We start from the raw sequence: 24,702 nt of genomic DNA on the forward strand, positions 1-24,702 counted from the left end.
ATTCACCAATGATTTATCAGATACAACACCAAAAGCTCACGCCAACAAAATAAAAAGAGGTAAATTGCACACATCCTAATTATCAAATATTGTGCAGTAAACCATCCTCAGCAGTGAAAAAACAATGTACACTATAATACCAAAAATTACCAAGCATATATTCAATAATAGTTTAACATCAAGAATAGATAAAGAACTCTAAAAAGTACCGATCACCAATTCCACCATAGGGGTGGGGAGCTTTCTTAACCAACCAGCCCACATATTGCAAATAAAAGACAAACAGAAACATCAAAAAGAAACTTAATGACAAAAATAAAAGACAATCATTTACAATGCATAAAATATAAAAACAGGAAAGTAGCTATGCCTTGAAAAAAAACAAATGATGGTTCATCACTGAAGTTATCACTCCACTACATAAGCTCTGTCATTAAGTTGCTACAAAATTAAGTGTGGAGGCAGAATGATCAATAGCACCCAGGTGACAAGCATGCAGCATCAGCAACAGTTTAGTCAACAGCCTCACAAGTATGAGGGTGTGAACCTGGACAGTACCCTTGTCAGGAGAAGTTCCTACACCTCTTGGTGAGGCTCAAAGGGCATGGTGATAGTACACATGAACAACACTATCACAGTGGCCTTCAGGCAGGCTTTTCTAACATCACTCAAAGCCAGGAAAAGATGTACAGGTCAAGGTCTTCAGATACTTTCTCATATCACAGAACACGCTGACCACTATACTAAGTAGCTTCAAGTGGTAATTCTGTATGCAGCAGGAAAATATTACAACCAATAAGGGAAAGGATTCTCCTTTAAAAATTTTCTCTTACCCAGTAAACCCACACCACAGAGAGTCCATGAGGAGCTGCCCCTTAAACACAGGTGGATTACCACAGCAAAGAAACTGGACATGACTTCAGACCCTAGGGCCACATACTTCAAAATCAAATTTAAAAGGAAAAATAATACAAACTAACGGGAAAGCAAAGTCAGGAAGAGTCTACACTCCCAGACTAGATAGACCAGTACAAGAGCGGAAAACTATGACATGTGGGGGTCTCATATCCTAAGACCTTGAGATGGGACTATTTGGTCCACCCAGAGATGCCAAGCTAAGAGCCTGAAAGATTCACACATATTCCCTTTCTTGGACTGCTGTCCTTACAGTTTTCCTAAGTAACAGGCACAGAAGATCCAATCCACCAGCCTATTTCACACACCCTGACATGTACGGCAGCAAAAGGAGAACAGCAGAAATGGCTGAGCGATCTCAAGAGGCAGACAGGGACTAAGACAGTTCATTACAGGTACTGAGGTGCCAGATAAAATTAAAGAGCAGCCAGTACTTTCCCATTTTCCAATTCTATCTCCCAAATATGACAACTGTGATGCAACCAGCACTGGATCAGGGGTTAGACGCTTGGGGCATCAGCTCTGATCTATATGGACTAAGAATTGAGTAGCCAATACATCCAAGCCCACAAAGAGAAGAGGGGGCAAGGCAGCCCACCTCATGCTCCTCACACTCGAGAACAACCAGCTCACAGCAGGGAGATGGCAACTGTTGTGGATACAAACCTTGCCTTTGTGTCTGATGGAGCTGCAGCACCATGGGCGGGTGAAAGAATACATGATACATGTTGAAGGACAGGCTGAGAACTCGGGGAAAGGTTAAGCTTCCTCTGGGACTTTAATAAACAAACTTCTCTTTGGCCAAAGAGCTGAGAGAGTCAATTCCTAGGTAGGTTGAGAAGTCCTCGGTAACCGAGGAGGAGAAAGGGGTCTGGGACCCTCGAGGACGAGAAAGGGGTCTGGGGCTTTCGAGAAGGACAGATACTGTTCTGGACTTCTCAAGGAGAAGAAAAGGACAAACTTTTTTCTTTAAGCCCAGAGCTGATGATTACACAACACAACAACTCCGCTTAAACTCTGTACTAAGCAGAGACATTACTTTACCAAATAAGCTCCGTCTAGTCAAGGCTATGGTTTTTTCAGTGGTCATGTATGGATGTGAGAGTTGGACTGTGAAGAAAGCTGATTGCTGAAGAATTGATGCTTTTGAACTGTGGTGTTGGAGAAGACTCTTGAGAGTCCCTTGGACTGCAAGAAGATCCAACCAGTCCATTCTAAAGGAGATCAGTCCTGGGTGTTCTTTGGAAGGAATGATGCTAAAGGTGAAACTCCAATACTTTGGCCACCTCATGTGAAGAGCTGACTCACTGGAAAAGACTCTGATGCTAGGAGGGATTGGGGGCAGGAGAAGAAGGGGACAACAGAGGATGAGATGGCTGGATGGCATCACTGACTCGATGGACATGAGTTTGAATGAACTCCAGGAGTTAATGATAGACAGGGAGGCCTGACATCCTGCAATTCACGGGGTCGCAAAGAGTTGGACACAACTGACTGACTGCACTGAACTGAAGATAATACAAAAACAATGTATCCTGCTTGAGGACAGGTTTCTCCTTCTTGAGAAACTTCTGACTATCCTGTCATCTTGAAACGGAAATTCTGGGCATGAGTCTGGTAAGACCTTTACAACCTTGAGACATTCTTTTGAGTTACTGTAATAACCAATTGAGAAACTATAAAGCTCCCTTGCTAAGACTAGCAAGGGGGGGCATTCTCCATCCCCCTTCTGATGTCTATGTTAGAAGCTTTCTCTGTCCTATTTCATACTTTAATAAAACTCTGCTACACAAAAGCTCTTGAGTGATCAAGCCTGGTCCCTGGTCCCAAAGCTATATCTTCTTCTTTAGAGATCATGAATCTGACGTTGTTCACCATAAGCTCTCATCTTTATGTACCATTACAAGAGGTTTCCAACCACTATTAATGATGTGCTTTCCTCTCTGTCCTGAGAGCTCATCACTGTTCACACTTTGATACATTCCCGTCCATTTAGGGGTTTTGTTTTGTTTTCAAAACAAGTATCTCAATAAAATATATGATGTATGAAAAGACCACACCTAACACTGCTTTCAATGGTGAAAGACTGAAAACTTTTCCTCTGATATCGGAAAGAAGGCAAGGATGCACAATCCGCATCACTGTTCAACAGAGGACTGAAACTCCTAACCAGAGCAATTACACAACAAAAAGAAATCAAAGCTTCCCAAAGTGAAAAATTAGAAACTTACCTTCTTCCCTAGAGGACAACGTCTTTTATGTATAAACTGTAGATTCCACACAGACACAAAAAACCCCCTGCCACATCAAATAGCAACTTTAGCAAACGTGCAGGATACAAAAGTCAATGTGCAAATCAGCTGCATTTCTATACACAATGAACAATGTTAAAAGAAAATCACAAAACAATTTTATTTACTATTGTATTAAAAACGGATGAAACATTTAAGAATAATTCACCAAGGAGGTGAAACATATACACTAAAAACTACTTAACCATTTCTAAAAGAAACCCAAAATAAACAAATAAATCTAGTAGTCACAGAGTGGAAATCTCAGCACTCTATATTACCAAGTTACTCAAAATGTTCCACAGATTTAATGAATTCATTATGAAACGTACAACAGAAATGTTGGCAGAAATAGAAAAAACTTGCCAGAAGTCATAAAGAATCTCAAGGGGACCACACACTGCAAAAATACTCTTCAATAAGTACAAAGATGAAAGAGGAAGGTCACCCTTTTTAAAACTTCAAGCCATATCACAATTTAATCCAGACGGTGTAGTACTGGCATAAACACGGATTTATACACCAAGAGAACAGAAGAGCATGTTCAGAAATAACCATTTGCATATATTTAAAATCTAAAGACAAAGATACTAAGAAAATCTAGTGGAAAAAAGACAGTTGCCATAACAAATGGTGAATCTATGGGTTAAACAATGAAGAGGAAACCCCACCTGCATCAAAAGTAAAAATATCTCTGTGCCAAACCACAAAATGAACACAGTGAAGACAAAATCTCAAGAATGAAGGCAATGACAGTGAATTTCCAAATCTCAGAGACTTAGATTCATGTCACAGTTTCAAACAGATGAATGGAATAGCACACTCTCTATCACTGATACCTGACTCTGAACTTTCCATCCCATCTCCAATCAAGATTTTGAAGTCAGTGACTCACTCACTTAGCTTCAATTACCTTACAACAAATTTCCCTTTTTAGGTCTACTTCCAGATTTTACCAGGTACTGTGCATGTTAATAACTGACTTCCACCCACAGCTTCTTAATCCTGATTGACAGAGAGCAGACTGCACATCCAGGACCCGAGGCAATCCCTGCTACCCAAAAGCACTGAGACCCCTTCTCAAACCTGTGGGTGTGATGCCCTGCCCAGGATGGTGCCCTCCACACAAGGTCCAGGCCACTGGGTCATGCGGAGTTGGCATCTAAGCGGAGATGACAGGCCCTGAGGGAAGTTCCCTGGTGAGTGTGCATGTACAGGTGTCAGGAAGGATACTTCAGAGTCAGAGATGATCAGTAAGTCCAAAGAAGGGATTTCAGGAAGGACAGACTGAGAATCAACTGAGAATATGATTTTACCTGAGAAAGAGCCATTCCTCTTTTCTTGCCTTTTTTCCTCCTCTTCCCAGCTTCTTCCTCAGACAATCTAAGTTTTTAGAAGTTGATCTGGCAAGTGGAAAACAGGCTGCTTCAGGCTTAGAATCAAAGTCCCCCCTTCATTTGCCACAACCACAAAAACAGGAAGACCTCACTATGTGGAACAGTCCTTTGGTGTCCACTGCCTCAGGTGGGATGCTGTTTCTGCCCTCCTATTTCTTCCCTCACACCTGTCCTGCCCTCCTCGGCAACTTGTTTCTCCTCTTGCTGCTCTTCTCCCCACGCCAACCCTTTAAACTGTCCTAAACATCTATACATCTGTCTCTTTCTTTCTCCAACTCTGCTCCCTCTCTGCCTTCTAGTCACACCCCTTCTCTCCCTGTTACACTCCCACTCTGGGGCACTCCAGGTGTCTAGGGTTACTTCCTTCTCTTCTCTTCTAGTCAACACCTATCCCTGTTTCTCTCCTAGGATCATCCCTGTCAGCCCTCCTACCGCAGACGCGGGGCCCCTGGGAAAAAAAAACTCAAGGGCCGCCGGGCTACCTTCTCTCGCGGCCTTCCGCTTCCGCAGGAAACTGCGCACGAGCGGATTCCTAGGCGGAGCTTCCGGGTCGGGGGCTGGGCGGATCGCTGCAGGAGAGGGGCGGGGCGAGGAGCGTCCAGGTCCCCAGGGCTAGAGCAAGGCGGGGCAAGGGGCCGGGAGGTGTTTAACAGTCCTGTGATGCCCCATAAATTACAGCCTGTTTTTTTTAATTTGTTGCCTTTAACATCTAAATAGATAGCATATTCTTCTATAATTACAATATGGAAATGTCGATGAACAAAATGAACTTTTTGTCATGTGTTGAGGAAAGAACGGTGCTAGTAGTGAAAGTCGCTCAGTCGTGTCCGACTCTGCGACCCCATGGTCTATACAGTCCATGGAATTCTCCAGGCCAGAACACTGAAGTGGGTAGTCTTTCCCTTATGCGTGGGATCTTCCCAAGCCAGGGATCTAAGCCAGGTCTCTCGCATTGCAGGCGGATTCTTTAACAGCTGAGCCACAAGGGAAGCCCCTATTAGTAAGATTCATCCAGTGTTCTAGCAACAACATTTAAGCAGCCAGGGTATGGTCAATATTTGGGGACAGACATAAAAATCTGCAATCGGGGCCTACCTTTGATTTCTTCTTTTAGTGCCTGTTGGCTGCTAGACAGTTCCCTTCTCCTTAAATTCTTCTGATTTAATTTGAATTTTACACATTCCCCCACAGCCTTCTGTAAGTTTTGAGGATTTGGGTTACTTTGAGCTCCCGCCTCGGGATGCGAGGAAAACATGCACTGGGTACACTTGAGAGGAGGAAGCTGGTGGGTTCCGCGGACCAGAGGCACTGCTGCAGCGGGGCTCCACGCCGCCATGCAGGCAGAGGATGCCGGCCTTCCCAGGTCGCTGTGTCACCCCGTTACACTTTTAAGGCAGAAGCTTGTAACTTTGTAGACCAGTATGTTGGAAACTAGGCTATGTCCTCCTAACAAGTAGAAAAGTTTCAATAAAGATTTTATTTTCCTTTTTAAAATTTTTTGAAATTACGAAAGTATGACAACACATTTACATGAGGCTTTGAAAGTAGTTAGTTCCACTATATACTACAATTTTTTACGTAGACAAATTAAGATTTTTAGTAGGAATTTCAATATTAAACTCTCAAAAATTAATAAAATGGACAGGAAAGTAGGATATACTAGACCTGAAAAGAATTGTGAACAAATTCAACATAATTAAGACTTAAACAATTTTCACAGAGCAGGATACAAATTGTATTCAAGTTCCCATGGACTATTAACCAGGAGACACTGGAATATGACATAAAACAAGGTGCAAAAGTTTCATGGCCTAAATAAAGAGTATTGAAATCATACAGGGCCTGCTCTCTTATTGCTGTGAAACTCTGTGAGAATCAATACCAAAAGGTATTTGAAAATAACCCACATATTTTCAAGTGCAATAAATAAATCAATCAATGGTTTTGTCAGCAGGTTCTTGCCTGTCCTGGAACTTGGGTCTCTGAAGAGTTCCTGTAGGGTAGTAATTGGATGCAGAACATTTCCTGCCATTAGAATAATTTAACCATCTTAAGAAAACAAGAAATTTTTCAGGATTTCTCTCTGTACTGCAAACTAAAATAAGAAATACAAAACTATCCCTGGGGAAAACATGCCATTCTACAGTGACATCCTGTATCACAACTTTTCCTCTTTGCTCTTCATTCAGCTGGAAGGCCAAACTCCACATGGCTCAGTTCCAGAGACACAAGGTCAAAACCTACAGTCTGAGACTGGAGGACTAAGGTATGTGATGGGAACTTCCGTCAGTACCTTTTTTATTTTGAAATTGACAGAGTTTACTAACCATTACTTTTAAAAGAGCAATTTTCATTGATCAGTTGCTAAGTCGAATCTGAGTCTTTGCAACTCCATGAAGTGCAGCACACCAGGCTTTCCTGTTCTTCACTATCTCCCAGGATTTTCTCAAACTTGTCTTCATTGAGTGAGTAATGCCATCCAACCATCTCATCCTCTGTCACCCTCTTCTCCTGCCCACAATCTTTCCCAGCATCAGGGTCTTTTCTATTGAGTCCGCTCTTTGCATCATGTGGCCAAAAAGAGCAATACATCTTTAAAAATTGATGAAAACCGCATTGTTCCTTTAGTATACATTCTACGCTTCTACTGCTCTCCACACGACAGGTCAATAATTGAGAGATAAGTTGCCGGGGCAAGAATAACGACTTTATTCAGAAAGTCAGCGAACTGAAAATATGGTGGACTGTACCCCCCAAACCATCTTATCTGAATTAGACCTCAGTCCCTTTTTATACTAAAAGAGGAGGGAATCAAGTCAAGTCAAATTCCTTTGAACCTAAGGAATCAAACAGTTAAGTAACAGAGCATAAAAGTCCATCAATAAGAGTTCCCTGAGAAACCTCAAATAACATCAAGGAATTTGAAGAGCAATGGAAGGCCTTAAAAGGTCATTGTATAGGGTCACTCCTCAACCCCTCCCCCACACACAATATCAGTAATCTTATTACTATTTAAATCATTCCTGTGCTGAGGTAGAAAAAATTTGCGGGTACATAATATATTTAAGATATAATTTCAACTGTTAAAAATTACAAAGCTTATTTATGAGATGATGTTTTGTAATAAAACCATGGAGTTGCATATCCATGCACATATGCATGCACATGTAAATACACAATTGACTGAAATGAAGAGTTGCCTCTTGTCACATTTTTAAATCATTTTCCCATGATTACTTTTAGTCATATGTATTTCAGCATCTCTGGGGCCATGAAAATGAATCAACTGTACTTAAGTGTCGCAATATTACCTTTTTTACAAACCTTGGTTAATTATTTAGATTGTGCTGGTCTTTGTTACTTTGTGTGGCTTTTTCTAGTTGCTCTGAGGGGGAGATACTCTGTAGTTGTGGTGAGTGGGCTTCTCACCACAATGACATCTTTTGTTACAGAGAACAGGTTGTAGGTGAACTGCAGGCACAAGGCTTCTGTAGTTGCAACACATGGGGTCTGCAGTTTTGGCTCACAGGCTCTCGAACATGGGCTCAGTAGTTGTGGTGGATGGGTTTAGTTACTCCTGGGCATGCGGAATCTTCTTGGACCATGGAGATCAAACCCATATCCCCTGCATTGGCAGACACATTCTTATCCACTGTACCAATGCAGAAGTCTCAACTCTAATACTATATTGGTTTTAAAAAAAAGAAAAAGTAGTAGACGTATAAAAAACATATATAGAATACTTTGAGTCCAATCTCTATAAAATACCTGTCTTCACAAATAATATGAGGGCATCTCTCCTGGCACAATGGTAAAGAATCCACCCGCAAATGCGGAAGACATGGGTGTTGCTCCAGGATAGTGCCACATGCCTCGGGGCAACTAAGACCAAGTGACACAACTACTGAGCCTGTGCTGTAACGCCCAAGAGCCCAAAAAAACAGGCCCACGTGCTGAAGCTACTGAAGCCCAAGCATCATACAGCCCATGCTCTGCAACAAGACACCACAATGGGAATCGCATGCACCACGACTAGAGAACAGCCCCCACGGCTGGCAACTAGAGAAAAGACCAAGCAGCAACAAAGACCCAGAACACCTAAATAAATAATTTTTATAAAAAAATGATTTTATCTACAGTTAATTTTAGGTATATAGTTATTAACAAAAACCAAAGTTTATTTGTTAATTCCACAATAGAACAATGAACCAAGGTTAGTAAAGTGGGGACTTCCCTGGCAGTCCCGTGGTTAAGACCTCGCACTTCCATTTCTGGAGTTTCAGGTTCAATCCATACTCAGGGAACTAAGATTCTACAAGCTGCACCATGTGACAAAGAAGACAAAAAAATACCAGTAAACTTGGATTTCATAGTGAAAAATAGATGATGGAATGAAAAGCCCCCTCGCCCTGTTAAACATGCTGTTTAATACCTACAATCAACATTCCCCCTTCCTGAGCCCCAACTATACATGCAGGGAAGCCCTCCATGGGGAACAGACAGTCCTCTGTGCCCACTGTCTCAGGAGGGACTCAGGACAGTCAATTCTGGCACAGAGACCGACACAGGAGCTTTCCCACACTTTCCCTCGGATCACACTCCCCTCCTGGTGAGGCTTCATGTACCCAGCAGCAGGGGGCACCTCCGCTGACCCCATGATCCCCTTCAGGTCACACAGCAGGCCCTGGTCCATCATCACTCAGAGCAGAGTGGCCTCCTCATCCCTGGGGCTATTCTCAGTCTCAGAAGTGGAGCCTAAGAGCCTTGGTTCTCAATGTAGGATCCAGATCAGATTTGCTGCACTGTGAACGTACCTGGGACTAGGACCCACACAAGTGTCTGAGGACGTCTGATAGGGCAGGGGGTACCATACATGGTTTTGCAAAATGCATCATGGATCTCATGGGAAACATGGGTTGAACACCATTAAAGGTGGAAAACCCAGCCCACCTCCTACTTTCTCCTTTTCCAGCCTTACTGAAATAGAACTAATGAAATGGATATGTGTATACTTATCATGCATGATATGACCATTTGACAGATGTATACACTGTGAAATATCTATCACAATCCAGTCATCAATACATCCATCAACTCCCAGGTTCCATGTTTTGTATGGTGAGAACACTTAAGATTTACTCTACTGGCAAATTTAAAGTATGTAGTAACACAGAAGAATTTACTGCAGTTAGAATGCTGCACATAGCTCCCCAGAACTTACTCATTTTCCAACTCAAAGTTCATACATTAACATCTTCCCATGTATAGATTCCTTTGGGTAGAATACTCATTTTCACTATATTGATTCTTCCAATCCACGAACATGGTATATTGCTCCATCTATTTGTGTCATCATTTTCACTAGTCTTTTATAGTTTTGTACATGTAAGTCTTTTTGTTTCTTTAGGTGAACTTATTCATAAGTACTTTATTCTTTTCATTGCAATGGTGAATGGGATTTTTTCCTTAGTTTCTCTTTTTTCGTTGTTAGTATATAGGAATGCAAGAGATTTCTAAGTATTAATTTTATATCCTGAAACTTTACTATATTCATTGATTAGCTCTAGTAATTTTCTGATGCTATCTTTAGGGTTTTCTATGTAGAGGATCGTGTCATCTGCAAACAGTAAGAATTTTACTTCTTTCCCAATCTGGATTCCTTTTATTTCCTTTTCTTCTCTCACTGCTAGGACTTCCAAAACTATGTTGAATAGTCGTGGTGAGAGTGGGCACCCTTGTCTTCTTCCTGATTTTAGAGGAAATAGCATGCACAACTTTTGTGTGGTTTCTTTGAAAGACATATATTTTTAAGTCTAAAACACTCTGATGTCTTGAGAAAGCCCTTGCCTACACAGTTCATGACTGCTCTTCAATATGGACTCTTACTGTATAATACTTCAACTTAAGGGGAAACTTTTTCCACTCCAATTGCATCTGTAAGGCATTGCTCTGTTTCAGAAAATTCCTTCCTACAAACACATTTGTGTGGCTTGTTTCCAGGATATATATTCCTACATATCTAGAGAGTGAGTAGTAATTGTAAAAACTGCCATAGTCATTGCATTTCTAAGTATAAAGCATTTGATAAATCCTGAGTTTAAGGCAGCACCTAAAAGCCTTGCCACATTACATACACTTGTAAGGATCTCCCTAGTATAGATCATCTGATGATTGGTGAGATATGAGCCCCAAGTGAAGGTTTTACACATTCATTATCACTTGTAAGCTTTTTCTTCAGAATGACTTCTTATGGATTCTTAAATTGAGACTGTTGTCTATAAACTCTCTATAAGACTGTTGTCCAGACACACTCTTTACATCAACATAGCTTCTATGTATTAGAGTATGAATTTTCTCATGAAGCCTAAATGGAAACACCTGACAAAAGCCTCACCACCTCAAGGTATACTTAACAGTCCTACTATTTGTCAAAATTTAGTAGCCAAGGCTTCACATCCAATGTGGCAGCAATTCCCTCATGCATATATCATTAATAATATACTGTAACTACAAAAAGGTGAAGTGATATTTTTGACACTGAATGGCCATGAGATTCTTTAGACTCCAGAAAAAACTGATTAAAATAAAATCTTTTCTCAAATTGGAAAACCAGTTCTTCTTACATGTGTAGTTAGGAAAAGGTTAATGTTAAAATACTTTTTTGGAGCACCAATTCTGCCTGGGAAACAAAAACAGGCTTAAGAAGAAACCTAAAGTTAATTCTTATCATGTTTCTTGGGATACACAGCCCACTCTATCTGGGATTCCAGCCATAAACAAATTGGTGGAACTCAGAAAAAAAAAAAAATATATATATATATATATAAGATATTTTAAATTTGAAGTGGAAAACTATATCTGTCTATCTAAAATTATCTGTGTCTCAGTGTATGTCTTTGTTTTTGGATAATATGAAATTAATGAGCTCTGCTTAAATTCAAGTTCATGTGAACTGAAAAATATTCAATATTAAATGTTTATTTAAATTAAAATATAATTGTTTGCTAATATAATTGACATGTCTTAAATCATTACATAATACTTTTATTGTGCCTAGATTTAAGGTAAACTAAGTTTGTCACAAAAAGTAACTCTTTATATATATATATAAAGGATATGAAAACTTCTAGAGAAACTCTAATAAAAATAATTATATTTTCAAAATGTCTATCTAAAATAATCTCTTAGGATTGGAGTAACTTAAATTCATAAAATTGTACTAAACGAAATAATAAAAGTTTATTAAATAGCTAGGTCATTTCCAAATAAAGATTTTAAAACATTAATTACTGAACACTAACTTCCTCTTACAAAAAGTTTTTCTTACAGAAAAACTAAAGAGATTTTAGACTATTAACAAATATATAAATATATATTTATATAAAAATATATAATATAGTATAATAAATATATTTGCCAATCTATAAAATGCTAATATACAAGACACTTCATATTTGCTAAAGAAAAGATGTATGCCTTTAATAAAAAGATATAAGAAATGGCTAATAAAATGAATACAAACATATAAAAAAGGTTTCTGACAAATGAAAGAGAACTTTATGGCAAATGGATGCAACTCATTGCTCTGAACTTTCTTCCTCTTCCTTCTTACATGTCTCGATCTATACAAATTCTTCTTTTATATGGGCCACACCTCTCTGAGGTGAAATACACGACATGATATAATCCTCCTGTTAGCTTACTTTGCAATAATCAGAACACCTAATTCTATAAAAACAGACATTGGCCCTGCCTATATTTCTAAGCAGTTCAAACAGTTTTTACATTCATTCTCTATTAAACAGATTACAGACATTTCTTATAATCCACAAATACAAGACACAGTTAAACAAACACATTACACACTGAAACTAGAAATAAAAAATTAAATACGGGGGAATACCCAGGAACACTTTTATCTTCCTTATCCAGAGCAGACTTTACTAGATTCCAACGCAATATGTTCTTTAAGCCTATAACTATTATTCTATAGCTTTATTTGTTTAAATTTTTTTAACTTACCACAGGGAGATATGGAGAAGGCAATGGCACCCCACTCCAGTACTCTTGCCTGGAAAACCCCATGGATGGAGGAGCCTGGTAGGCTGCAGTCCATGGGGTCACCAAGAGTCAGACGCGACTGAGTGACTTCACTTTCACTTTTCACTTTCATGCATTGGAGAAGGAAATGGCAACCCACTCTGGTGTTCTTGCCTGGAGAATCCCAGGGACGGGGGAGCCTGGTAGGCTGATATCTATGGGGTCAGAGTCGGACACAACTGAAGAGACGCAGCAGCAGCAGCAGCAGCAGCAGCAGCAGCAGCAGCAGCAGCAGCAGCAGCAGCAGCAGCAGCAGCAGCAGCAGCAGCAGCAGCAAGGAGATATCTTGACATGAACAGAAAAACATTTCGAGGAACTGAAGGACTCTTCTCTTCCTCTTCCCATTTGGTACCAAGACAGGTTGAATAAACAATGGAAATCTGGGAAATTAATCTTATAGGGAAAGGGGTATGCTTGTATTTCCCCAGATGGATCCAACGAACTCACATGGCTTCCTCTTTGGAAGAGCCAACCCAAGGGGGCCCCTGGCCTTCAACATAGAGGCAAGACAACAATAACCCCAGGAGGAAGAAATTCCAATACAGGCCATGGCAGCTCTAAAGATCTCCAGAAAGCACCGCCCTCAGCGGCATCAACCTTATGATCTCCCCTCTTGGCGACAAATAAAAACCCTTACTCATCAAGCTGAAAATCCGGTCTCTCAATAGAGAATGCCTTGGAGTCCTGAAAATATTTTTTTGCCCTGTTTGCTTTGCTTGCTTGCGCCTCCCACCCCGCCCCCCCACCCCCTCACCATGCCCACCCCCCCACCCCCTCACCATGCCCGCCCCCCCACCCCCTCACCATGCCCGCCCCCCCACCCCCTCACCATGCCTGCCCCCTGCGCCCGCTCAAGCTGAACTAATCAATCACACTACTGGGCTTACATACCCAATCCCTTTACTTCAGGTTGTAGAATGGACGGAGAAAGTACCAATCATATTAACCAATGACTCCATACATATGCCTTCTCCCTGGAACCTTAAAGGGCCATCACACCCTGAAGAAGGGAAACTAACATCTCTTTAGGTTATGAAGTCCTTCCTTTGTGTATGGGCCCAGCAAAATTATGCATAAACATTAGCAGACAAACTTGGGCTTTTGCCCTGCCTCCAAAAGAGGACTTTCAGACATTGCTTGGATTATTTACTGCCCTTTCTTTGTCCGTGAACCATGTTTATACTACTGAAACTTTAGGGAAAGAACAAAGAACACTATGCAAAGGGCTTACTAATAAGAACTTTAGATATACTCCGGTTCATTGAGACAAATGTCAGGCCAAATCAGGAAAACTAATGTTTGTGGTTAATCATACAATTGTCGACTGGGGACCCCATGGTATGTGGTTATCTAACTGCTCAGGTGATATTAACAACATTGTATGTGATTATGTTACTCAAGCAGCGTAGTAGTAACACTACAATGGAACATTACCATGAGAAAGGACTCCTTGGCTGGCTTGATGGTGGAATGGCACCCACCTCGTCCTCCAATCGTCCTCGATAAACAGATTGGGCCTGAACAATGGGACACCTGGAAACTTGCTGCGAGCACTGAAGAACTTCGGACTTGGACTGGACATTTCACAGGGACCAATCGTAGTCATAGAGACTATTTCTTTCATTATAATCAATCATATTTCATACACGCTTGTGTTCCCCTTCCTTTTGTTCTAGCTATAGGAGGTTTACAATTCAATAAGACATTACGTTCTGTTACTTGTATGAACTGCAAATTATATACTCGTCTTAACTCTTCTGTTTCCTTAAGAAGTGAATCCTTTTTGATTCTTCGATCTCAATGTAGTCTGTGGTTACCAATAAATCTCCAGCGGCCCTGAGAAGGTCCCATGGCTGGACTTGCTTCCCGATTACTTATTAAACTGCTCCAGTGATCTAAACCATTCATTGGATGGGTGATTCTTGGCATTTTGGGATTAATAGCTATTTGCACCACTGCTACCGTCACTGGCATTGCTTTACAAACCTCAATTCAAACACATAACTTTATCCAAAATTGGACTAAAGATGCTCATACTATGTGGGCCACTCAGGCTCAGATAGATGAGGATATTCAAGATGAAATACAGGAACTAAAAAGTCATCAAACGGGTTGGAGATCAATTAATAGATGTACAAAATCAGGTGATGCTAAAATGTGATTGGAATTCTACTCAGTTTTGTGTTACTCCTGTTCAATTCAATAATAGTACCTACAAATGGGAACAAATCAAATTTCATTTACCAAATAAACATGATAATTCCTCTCTGAATGTACAATTATTACAAAAAGAAATCTTTGGAACCTTTTCTAAAAATCTGCCCTCTTCCACTAATTTGGAAACTTTAGCTGAACTAGCTGATCAATTATCCGGGTTAGACCCACGCGGATGGTTTCAAAGCATTACTCACAGCACTGGGTTTGGAACTGTAATTTTTGTGATTGTCTTGACAATTATATTTGTCATTCACCATTGCCTTCATGAAAAAAATTGTTAAAACTAAACAAACTCAAATGGTCAGAACCCTTTTTACAAATATTATAAATAAGGGGGAATTGTCAGGGAATGTTTAACAGGAGGATTCCTGTGTGCTATTCCTCATAAATCCTATTCCTTATCAGTTTCTGTTGTGAGAAACCAGTGGAGCAGCACGCTGCTCCCAGGACTGAGGTCATAGGATGAGACAGGCTTGAAACGACTTCAGTAAACATTCTCCTCATGACAAAACTGCTTAGTCTCGATCCTCTTTCTTAAGATATGGATTGTCTCCTGACCTTGTGATCATTACTAATCCCTTGGTAATGGTTGCTGTACGTTTGGTTTTCTGATCTTTATCATCATCAAAAGAAATTTCTTGTACAACAGCCTATATATACTCACAAAAAGATCATTAAAGCACCTTTGCTCCATCAGAGCTTGGGTCCCAATGTCTTTCACTTTCTTATCGTCGACTCTGGACCACCAGGTTCCGGTCCATTAAAGGATCCCAACAGATTCTAATGCAACATATTCTTTAATCCTGTAACTATTGTTAATACAGCTTTGTTTAAATTTTTTAAACTTGCCACAAGGGGATATTTTGACAAAGCAGAAAAACATTTTGACCCATTGAAGGATAACTCCCTTCCTCTGCCCATTTGGTATCAAGTCAGGCTAACTAAACAATGTAAATCTGGAAAATTAATATTTCAGGGAAAGAGGTATGCTTGTATTTCTCCAGATGGACCCAACGAAATCAGTTGGCTCCCTCTTCGGAAGATCCGCCCCAGGGGAGCCACCAGCATTCAAGATAGAGAAGAAACGGCGAAATCCCCAGGAGGAGGAGTTTCCAGTACAAGCCATGGCAACTTTAAAAATTTCCAAGAAACGCCACACTCGAGGTCATCAACCTTATGATCTCCCAACCTGGGGACAGATAAAAACCCTTATTAATCAAGCTGAAAATCTGGTTTCTCAGCAGGGAATGCCTCGGAATCCTGAAAATACTTTTGTCACTATGCTTGCTTTTGCTTCCCCTGCTTAGGCTGACTTGATTAATCACACTTATTGGGCTTATATACCTAACTCCCCTTTATTGCAGGTCGTAGAATGGACAGATATAGGACCAGTTGTATCCACTAATGACTCAGTACATATGCCTCCTCCTTGGAGCTTGGAGGGGCCCTCTCATCCTGAGGAAGAAGGAAGATTGATTAACATTTCTCTAGCTATAAAATCCTTCCTTTATGCATGGGCCCAGCAGAATTATGTATTAATGTTAGTTGACAAACGTGGGCTTTCATTCTGCCTCCAAAAAAGAACTTCCACACATTGTTTAGACTGTTTACTGCCCTGTCCTTTTATGAGAACCATGTCAATACTATCAAAACTCTAGGACAAGGACAAAAGTTAGAATGTAAGGGGTTTACTTATAAGGATTTTAAATATACTCCTGTTTATTGAGATAGATGTCAAGCTAAATCATGGAAATTCATGTTTGTGGCCAATTACACCACTGTTGATTGGGGATCCTATGGTATGTGGTTATCTAACTGCTCAGATGATATTAACACTACTATGTGTGATTGTTACTCAAGTAACATGGAAGATTACCAACAGTTCAATGGAACATTTCCATGATAAAGGACTCCTTGGCTGGCTTGATGGTGGAATGGCACCTCCTTGCCCTCAACTTCTCCTCAAAAGACAAATTGGGCCTGAACAATGGGACATCTGGAAACGTGCTACAAATACTGAAAAACTCGGAACTTGGACTGGATATTTCACAGGGACCCATCATAGTCATAGTTACTCCTTCCATTATAATCATTTATATTTTATACAAGCTTGTGTTCCCCTTCCTTTTGTTATTACCATAGGAAACTTACAATTTAATAAGACTTTACGTTCTGTGACTTGTATAGATTGCAAATTGTATACTTGTCTTAATTCCTCTATTTCTCTAAAGAAATGAATCTCTTTTGATTCTTCGATCTTGACGTAGTCTGTGGTTGCCAGCAGATCTCCAACGACCCAGGAAAGAGGGTCCCATGGCAAGACTTACCTTCCAGTTACTCACTAAATTACCCTGACGATCTGAACGATTTAGTGCTTGATTCTTGGCATTTTGGGTTTAATAGGCATTTGCACCACTGCCGCTGTCACAGACACTGCTTTACAAACTTCAATTCAAACACAAAACTTTATTCAAAATTGGACTAAAGATGCTCTTATTATATGGGTCACTAAGGTTCAGATAGATGCAAAGTTCAAGATAAAATTCAGGAATTAAAAACAGCCATCCAATGGGCTGGAGATCAATTAATAGATTTACAAAAACAAGTATTAAATTGGATTGGAATTCTACTCAATTTTGTATCACTCCTCTTTGGTTCAACCATAGTGATTACAATTGGGAAAAGTCAAATTTCATTTGGAAGATATGCATAATAATGCTTCCTTAAATGTACAATTGTTGCAAAAGGAAATCCTTGAAACCTTCTCTAAGAGTCTACCCTCTTCCAACAATTTGGAAACCTTAGCTGAACAGCTAGCTGATCAATTATCTGGGCTAAACCCTCAAAGATGGTTTCAAGGCATTACACATAGTATTGGATCTGGAACTATAACGCTGATAACTATCCTGGCGATTATATTTGTAATATACTGATGCTTTTCAACTAAAATTGTTCAAACTAAACAACTTCACTTGGTCAGGGCCTTTTTCACAAAAGTATCTAGAGTCATCCCCAATTATGAAAAAATAAAAAAGAGGGAACTGTCAGGAGATATTCAACTTTAAGGGATCCAACCTGATATTTTCTTCTTTTGTGTGCCATTTCTCAAAGACTCTATTCCTTACCAGTTCCTGGAAAAAGGAACAAGCAAAGCTGCTCATAGTTCTCAGGACTGAGATGATGAGAAAGGGCATCTGCTTGGACTCCTTTCAGTGATTCCCTTCATTGACCTTTTACTTGAAGGTAATCTGTTCAGTTATGCCCCTCTTCCTCAGGATATGGGATGCTTTCTGGCCCTTTCAATATTGTTATTTGCTTGGCTTTATTTTTCCTCAATTTTTTTTTACTGCCTAAAGCTGCCTTGTATGAAGACATATAAACGTGTTTCTACAAATAAAGCATGTGTTTCACTCGAGACTTGGGTCCCCTGCTTCCTTCTTCTCATCGACTTCAGTCCCCAGGTCCCAGTCTACCAAGACTGTGACAGCTCTGTCTTCAATTTCCACAAATAAGAGTGACTCTTCTTTAATCATACATACAACAGTTATTTCTGTCCAATGGAGAACATGACCCTATTCCTATGCATCTTTCCTAGCACACCATCAGTCCCTGGTAACTGTCCCTCTCCTCCTACAAAAAGCCCAGGCCCTTTAACATCTTGCCTACTCTGTTCAAGGTCAGTTGGTAGAACGTTATGTTTTATAACAGGCTGGACTATGTACGGAAGGGCTTCCTGATCCTACTGACCATGATGAGTCATGTCCTAGTTTTACATTATTTTCCACCCTCCCTGTTGCTAATTCACACACACTACTGAATTTCGTAATTGAGGCTGTGTGTTTTTCAAGGAAACACGGATGTGAGTGAATTGTATCTAATGAAGTCAGTCCCTTCATCTCACTGATTCCTTCCTATAGAATATCATGAAATGCATGTAGCAAATGCATTTGATCAATGTATTACCAAAGCCAAGCTCTTAGAGCTCACCACACAAAACTGAGAGACTACTTGTTGGGCAAGGAATAGTGACTTTATTCAGAAAGCCAGGACCAAAAAGATGGTGGATTACTCTCCCAAAGAATCTTCTTTGCTGAGTTAGAATTCAGGTTTCTTTTACACGAAAAGATCTCTATAGCTTCTCTTCAAATATGGACTTACTGCTGAGTACCTGAACTAAAGTCATCAGAGAATACATACAGTGAAAAAGGTAAAGGATTTGCCACAACCACTGAGTCTGGGAAGTATGGCTCCACTATATTCCTATCTTGTGACTTTTGGGTAAGATCCTTGCCACACACATTATATTACTGTGTGTTTTCTCCAGGATAAATACTCTGGTACTACTGGTGAGATGTGAGGATAGGGTTTTTTGTTTTTTTTTTTAAACATCTGTGAAATTGGTGAGGAATCATTCTAGAATGAATTCACGTTCTAAAGACCTGACTAATAAATACATATATATCTCAGTTCTATCCAGTATGAATTTTCTCATGAAGCCTAAGATGTTGCCACACTCATGATATTTGTATGTTTTCTCAGTAGGATGAATTCTCTGAGCAACAGTAAGGTGTGAAGTTTGAACTTTGAATTTTGAAGACTTCTACCATATACCACATTCACATAAGTTTCTCTCATGTATGGATTTTCTGATGTTTAGTGAGTGCTGAGACCTGAGTAAAGGATTTTCCACACTCATAATATTTTAAAGGTTTCTCTATATGTATTCTCCGATGTCTTTTAAGGTGTGAATTTTGACTGAAGAACTTGCCACACTCATTACATCTGAAAGGTCTCTCTCCAGTATGAATTCTCCAGTGAAGTTGAAGATGTGGTTTTTGACCGAAGACTTTTCCACACTCATCACATTTGTAAGGTTTCTCACCAGTATGAACTGTCTGATGAGTTAAAAGGGTTGACTTTACACGAAAGGCCTTGCCACACTCATCACATTTGTAAGGTTTCTCTCCAGTATGAACTGTCTGATGCCTTAAAAGGATTGACTTTACACGAAAGGCCTTGCCACACTCATCACATTTGTAAGGTTTCTCTCCAGTATGAACTGTCTGGTGCTTTAAAAGGATTGACCTTTCATGAAAGGCCTTGCCACACTCATCACATTTGTAAGGTTTCTCTACAGTATGAACTGTCTGATGAGTTAAAAGAGGTGACTTTACACGAAAAGCCTTGCCACACTCATCACATTTGTAAGGTTTCTCTCCAGTATGAACTGTCTGATGCATTAAAAGGGGTGACTTTACATGAACGGCCTTGCCACACTCATCACATTTGTAAGGTTTCTCTGCAGTATGAACTGTCTGATGCCTTAAAAGGATTGACTTTACACGAAAGGCCTTACCACACTCATCACATTTGTAAGGTTTCTCTCCAGTATGAACTGTCTGATGCCTTAGAAGGATTGACTTTTCATGAAAGGCCATGCCACACTCATCACATTTGTAAGGCTGGTCTCCAGTATGAACCCTCTGATGACCAGCAAGGTGTTCATTTCGGCTGAAGACTTTGTCACATATATCACATTTAAATAATTTCTTTCCTGTATGAATTTTCTGATGTCTCCTGTGGCTTGAGCTGTCAGAAAAGGCCTTGCCACACTCATCACATTTGTAACGTTTCTCACCAGTATGAATTGTCTGATGACTTAAAAGGGTTGACTTTACACGAAAGGCCTTGCCACACTCATCACATTTGTAAGGTTTCTCTCCAGTATGAACTGTCTGATGCCTTAAAAGGATTGACTTTTCATGAAAGGCCTTGCCACACTCATCACATTTGTAAGGTTTCTCTCCAGAATGAACCCTCTGATGACTTATGAACTGTGAAGCCCGAATAAATTGCTTGCCACACTCGTCACATTTGTAAGGTTTCTCTCCAGTATGAACCCTCTGATGACCAGCAAGGTGTTCATTTCGGCTGAAGACTCTGTCACATATATCACATTTAAATAATTTCTTTTCTGTATGAATTTTCTGATGTCTCCCAAGGTTTGAGATGTCAGTAAAAGCCTTGCCACACTCATCACATTTGTAAGGTTTCTCTCCAGTATGAATTGTCTGATGCCTGAAAAGTATTGACTTTACACGAAAGGCCTTGCCACACTCATCACATTTGTAAGGTTTCTCTCCAGTATGAAATCTCTTATGACTTATGAACTGTGAAGGTTGACTAAAGTGCTTGCCACCCTCATCACATTTATAAAGTTTCTCTCTAGCATGAAATCTCTTATGACTTGTGAAATGTGAAGGTTGACTAAAATGCTTGCCACACTCATCACATTTGTAAGGTTTCTCTCCAGTATGAACCCTCTGATGAACAGCAAGGTGTTCATTTCGGCTGAAGACTTTGTCACATACATCACATTTAAATAATTTCTTTCCTGTATGAATTTTCTTATGTCTCCTGAGGTGTGAGCTGTGAGTAAAGGCTTTGCCACACTCATCACATTTGTAAGGTTTCTCTCCAGAATGAACCCTCTGATGACCAGCAAGGTGTTCATTTCGGCTGAAGACTTTGTCACATATATCACATTTAAATAATTTCTTTCCTGTATGAATTTTCTTATGTCTTCTGAGGTGTGAGCTGTCAGTAAAGGCCTTGCCACACTCATCACATTTATAAGGTTTCTCTTCAGTATGAACTGTCTGATGACTTAAAAGGGTTGACTTCAGGCGAAAGGCCGTGCCACACTCATCACATTTGTAAGGTTTTTTGCTGTGTACTTTGAGTTCTTGTGTTATTCCTGAAGGATTCATAAAATCATTCTCATATATATTAGAAACACTGGTTTGGACACAAGGAGGAATTCTTTGAAGTGGTGAAAATGAGAAACTATTGTTGACAGACCTCTTAACTTCATTATATTCAAAAATTATCCCACCAGTTTGAAATATATGCAGCTTATCCTGAAAGTTAAATCCAAGCCTGTTTCCAAAGGGCTTGATGCCTGCATCCTTTCTGTCATGCGAATCTCTTCCATCAGGCACATTTCCATTAAGGCTTACAGGTGTGCCTTTGTAATTTCTTTTGTCATCTCTCCCCTGACACTCAAAGTCACACATATTTTCCTGACTTTCCCAAAGATGAACACGTTTGATTTCACAGCTTTCAGGGCTTCCCAGCATCAATGTTTGGAATGTTTCTTGTTTATCACTGTTCACTTTGCATTGTAAATGCTTGATCACAAGTGTAGGAGAGATACCTACAAAACAAAAAGAATCATAGGTATCCTGCTCACAATAATTCAAAAATAAATGTTTCATGTTGAATATATACTACACCAAGAGTAATACTTACACCAAGTTATGAAACACCACAATGATGACCTTAAGTGTTTAGAAAAACTAAAGGAATAGAATTCTTAACTTAAGAAAGCATAACATAAATTCACCGTTAAGGTAGCCTAGTTTTAAAAACCATATGCCAAACACACTCACATCGGACAATCTTATGCCAACTCTCAAAAACAGTATTTTTCTACCAGGACCCTTAGGAATCTATCAATCAACAGTTGTCTCAAATTGAAAAGAAAAATATTATACTATCATTGTATTCTGCATACTTAATGTACATAAATAAATTCTAAACAATATATTATATATTGTAACAGTAAATAATCCAAAACCAAGCTTACCCAATTAATAATTAACTAGTCATAATTGGTTGTTTACAATTGAAAACAAATGAGAAAATGAAGAATATGACAAAAACAATTTTTTGGAAACAACATAGATTTCTAAATCTGCTATAGAATTATGTACCCAAAAAGAAAAAGCATTTTACAATGTTAACAAGTAGTATGTGTCAGCTGTATTGCAGAATACACGCTAAAAGACCATCATCTGTAAATGACACATAAATTAAGACGTAAAGTAGTCACCAGTTTTCTAACAGCCAATAAACAAATCCCTACCTATGTTGTTGTTGTTGTTCAGTCGCTCAGTCGTGTTTGCCTCTTTGTGACACCGTGGACTGTAGCCCACTGGACTCCTCTGTCCATGGGATTTCCCAGGCAAGAATAGTGGAGTGGGTTGCCATTTCCTTCTCCATGGGATCTTCCTGACTCAGGGATCAAACCTGCATCTTCTACATTAGCAGGTTAATTCTTTACCACTGAGCCACCAAGGAAGGCTTCTCTCTAGCTATGCACTATTCTTACCTGGTTTAATGGCACCAAAATATAATAAATAAAAAGTGAGTACTTTGCATATTCATTGATTAGGGTCAGACACAATATTGCTGCAAAATGTTGTAAGTGAAAAGCATACAAGATATAATGTAGTTGAGGTTTGACAGAAAACAAAATTCTCTAAAGCCATTATCCTTCAATTAAAAAATAAATAAAATTTTAAAAAGATATAATGTAGATAAAGTCACATCATAAAGAACATGACAGACTACAGATATTACTTTTTTTAAACAAAAATACATTTTGAGTATTTACTAAAAAACACGTACTATTGTAAGCCAACTGACAGCACTAATTTGCTTTAAAAGGCTTGAGGTAAATTAACATGTTTTTCTCTAATTAGAGTAGGAGACACACCCAGTTGGCATACAAAGTGGTAAGAGAACCAGGACATAAATCTGAACCTACAGACTGAGAAAACTTATTTGTAAACATGATCACCCACCAAACGAAAGATTAGAAAGGATTAGAAAATATTAAAAAAAAAATACAAAGAACTTAGAAAGAAATATCAAAGAAGATACAAGACAGAAGTAGTCTGTTTAACTATTATTCAACCATCCCATCTCAAAATGGGTTGTGAGTCATCATGGATGCACAGAGTGATTTAGGTCATGTCCTGAGAAACTTGTTCAATAGATGACCAGACATTATCTTTACGGTGAGAGTATGTAGAAGGTGCAGGGATGTGATAGGTAAGAACAATGTTTCCATCCATATCAAGGTAGTACGTGAGGAATGGTCAGGACGAAGAAAGGGCCTGCGTGGAACATAGGGTACACAGGTTTATGTCAGGTATCAGCTTGTGACTGCATGTCTTTGTGAAAATAACTGAGAGCGTAAACTAATATACTGACCTTAGAAGAAGAGAACTCGTTCAGCAAGTTTATGGGCATTATACTATGGGTATGGGACAGAAACAAAAGAGATTTTTAAAGTGACTGTGATATATGGAGAAAGCAGGATAATACCTGTTATACTATTTACAATGTAATGTATCTAACTGTGAATTTTGTAAGTTACAATGGAATGCTTATATTCAAGAAAAACATACACAATATTCCAGGATATTGTGTAAGAATCTTATGAGCAGAAATCAGAAGGAAAATCCAGGAAAAGGCTATCTAAACCTGGGTTCCTCTGACAAGTACGATTAATCTTTTATTGGACATTTACTTTGTTTCTTCTTCCACACATGGTCATCTCAAGATCGAGGAGTATCAAAAAAAAGGAGGGATTGAAACTGACGCTGGAGGACCTTCCCAGTTACAAAAGTCTTTCTGAGGCATCCAACTCTTTTTTGTAGAAAAAGGCTTTATTCTCTTAGACCTTCCCTGAGTTCAAAAGAGCAGATTCAAACAGATACTAATACATAAAAGGACATAAAAGGATCATACCATGATCAAGTGGGATTTATTGCAGGGATGCAAGATTCCTCAATATCCACAAGTTAATCACTATGATGCACCACAGTAACAGTTGAAGACTAAAAGCCATATGATCATCAATAGACGCAGAAAAGGTTCTGACAAAATTCAAGTTCTATTTATGATAAAAACCCTTCAGAAAGGGAGCACAG

At 39.4% G+C, this 24,702-nt stretch overlaps 3 protein-coding genes across 59 annotated transcripts in view; all 3 read right to left on the bottom strand.

Annotated features, from left to right (window-relative positions):
• The window catches only part of LOC101110828 (zinc finger protein 160-like), a 51,372-nt gene extending 40,005 nt beyond the window's left edge, over positions 1–11,367 (bottom strand). For 5 of the 20 annotated variants that reach the window (XM_042231157.2, XM_060399064.1, XM_042231165.2 and 2 more), the window contains exons 1-2: positions 5,086–5,119; positions 4,523–4,609 (exon numbers count right to left, since the gene is read on the bottom strand). The gene's annotated coding sequence lies outside the window, so the exon portion shown is untranslated. Of the gene's footprint in view, positions 1–4,522; positions 5,120–5,698 lie in introns of those variants that run through there. The other 15 variants (XM_042231162.2, XM_060399065.1, XM_042231167.2 and 12 more) reach the window with 4 other exon arrangements.
• Positions 5,655–5,939, bottom strand: LOC121816439 (bolA-like protein 3). Its single transcript, XM_042231407.1, has one exon. It carries the CDS (start codon positions 5,937–5,939, stop codon positions 5,655–5,657), a length of 285 nt encoding a protein of 94 aa, XP_042087341.1.
• Positions 11,368–18,928: 7,561 nt separating the features above from the next.
• LOC121816008 (zinc finger protein 665-like) overlaps positions 18,929–24,702 on the bottom strand; it is a 42,731-nt gene continuing 36,957 nt past the window's right edge. For 37 of the 38 annotated variants that reach the window (XM_042231149.1, XM_060399015.1, XM_060399018.1 and 34 more), the window contains one exon: positions 18,929–22,136. In XM_042231149.1, coding sequence (XP_042087083.1) covers positions 19,552–22,136 — 2,585 coding nt within the window. In that variant the 3' untranslated portion in view covers positions 18,929–19,551. Of the gene's footprint in view, positions 22,137–22,847; positions 23,094–24,702 lie in introns of all 38 variants that reach the window. The other variant, XM_060399019.1, reaches the window with a different exon arrangement.

This window comes from Ovis aries, chromosome 14 (genome assembly GCF_016772045.2).
Source record: "Ovis aries strain OAR_USU_Benz2616 breed Rambouillet chromosome 14, ARS-UI_Ramb_v3.0, whole genome shotgun sequence".
Taxonomy (NCBI): domain Eukaryota; kingdom Metazoa; phylum Chordata; class Mammalia; order Artiodactyla; family Bovidae; genus Ovis; species Ovis aries.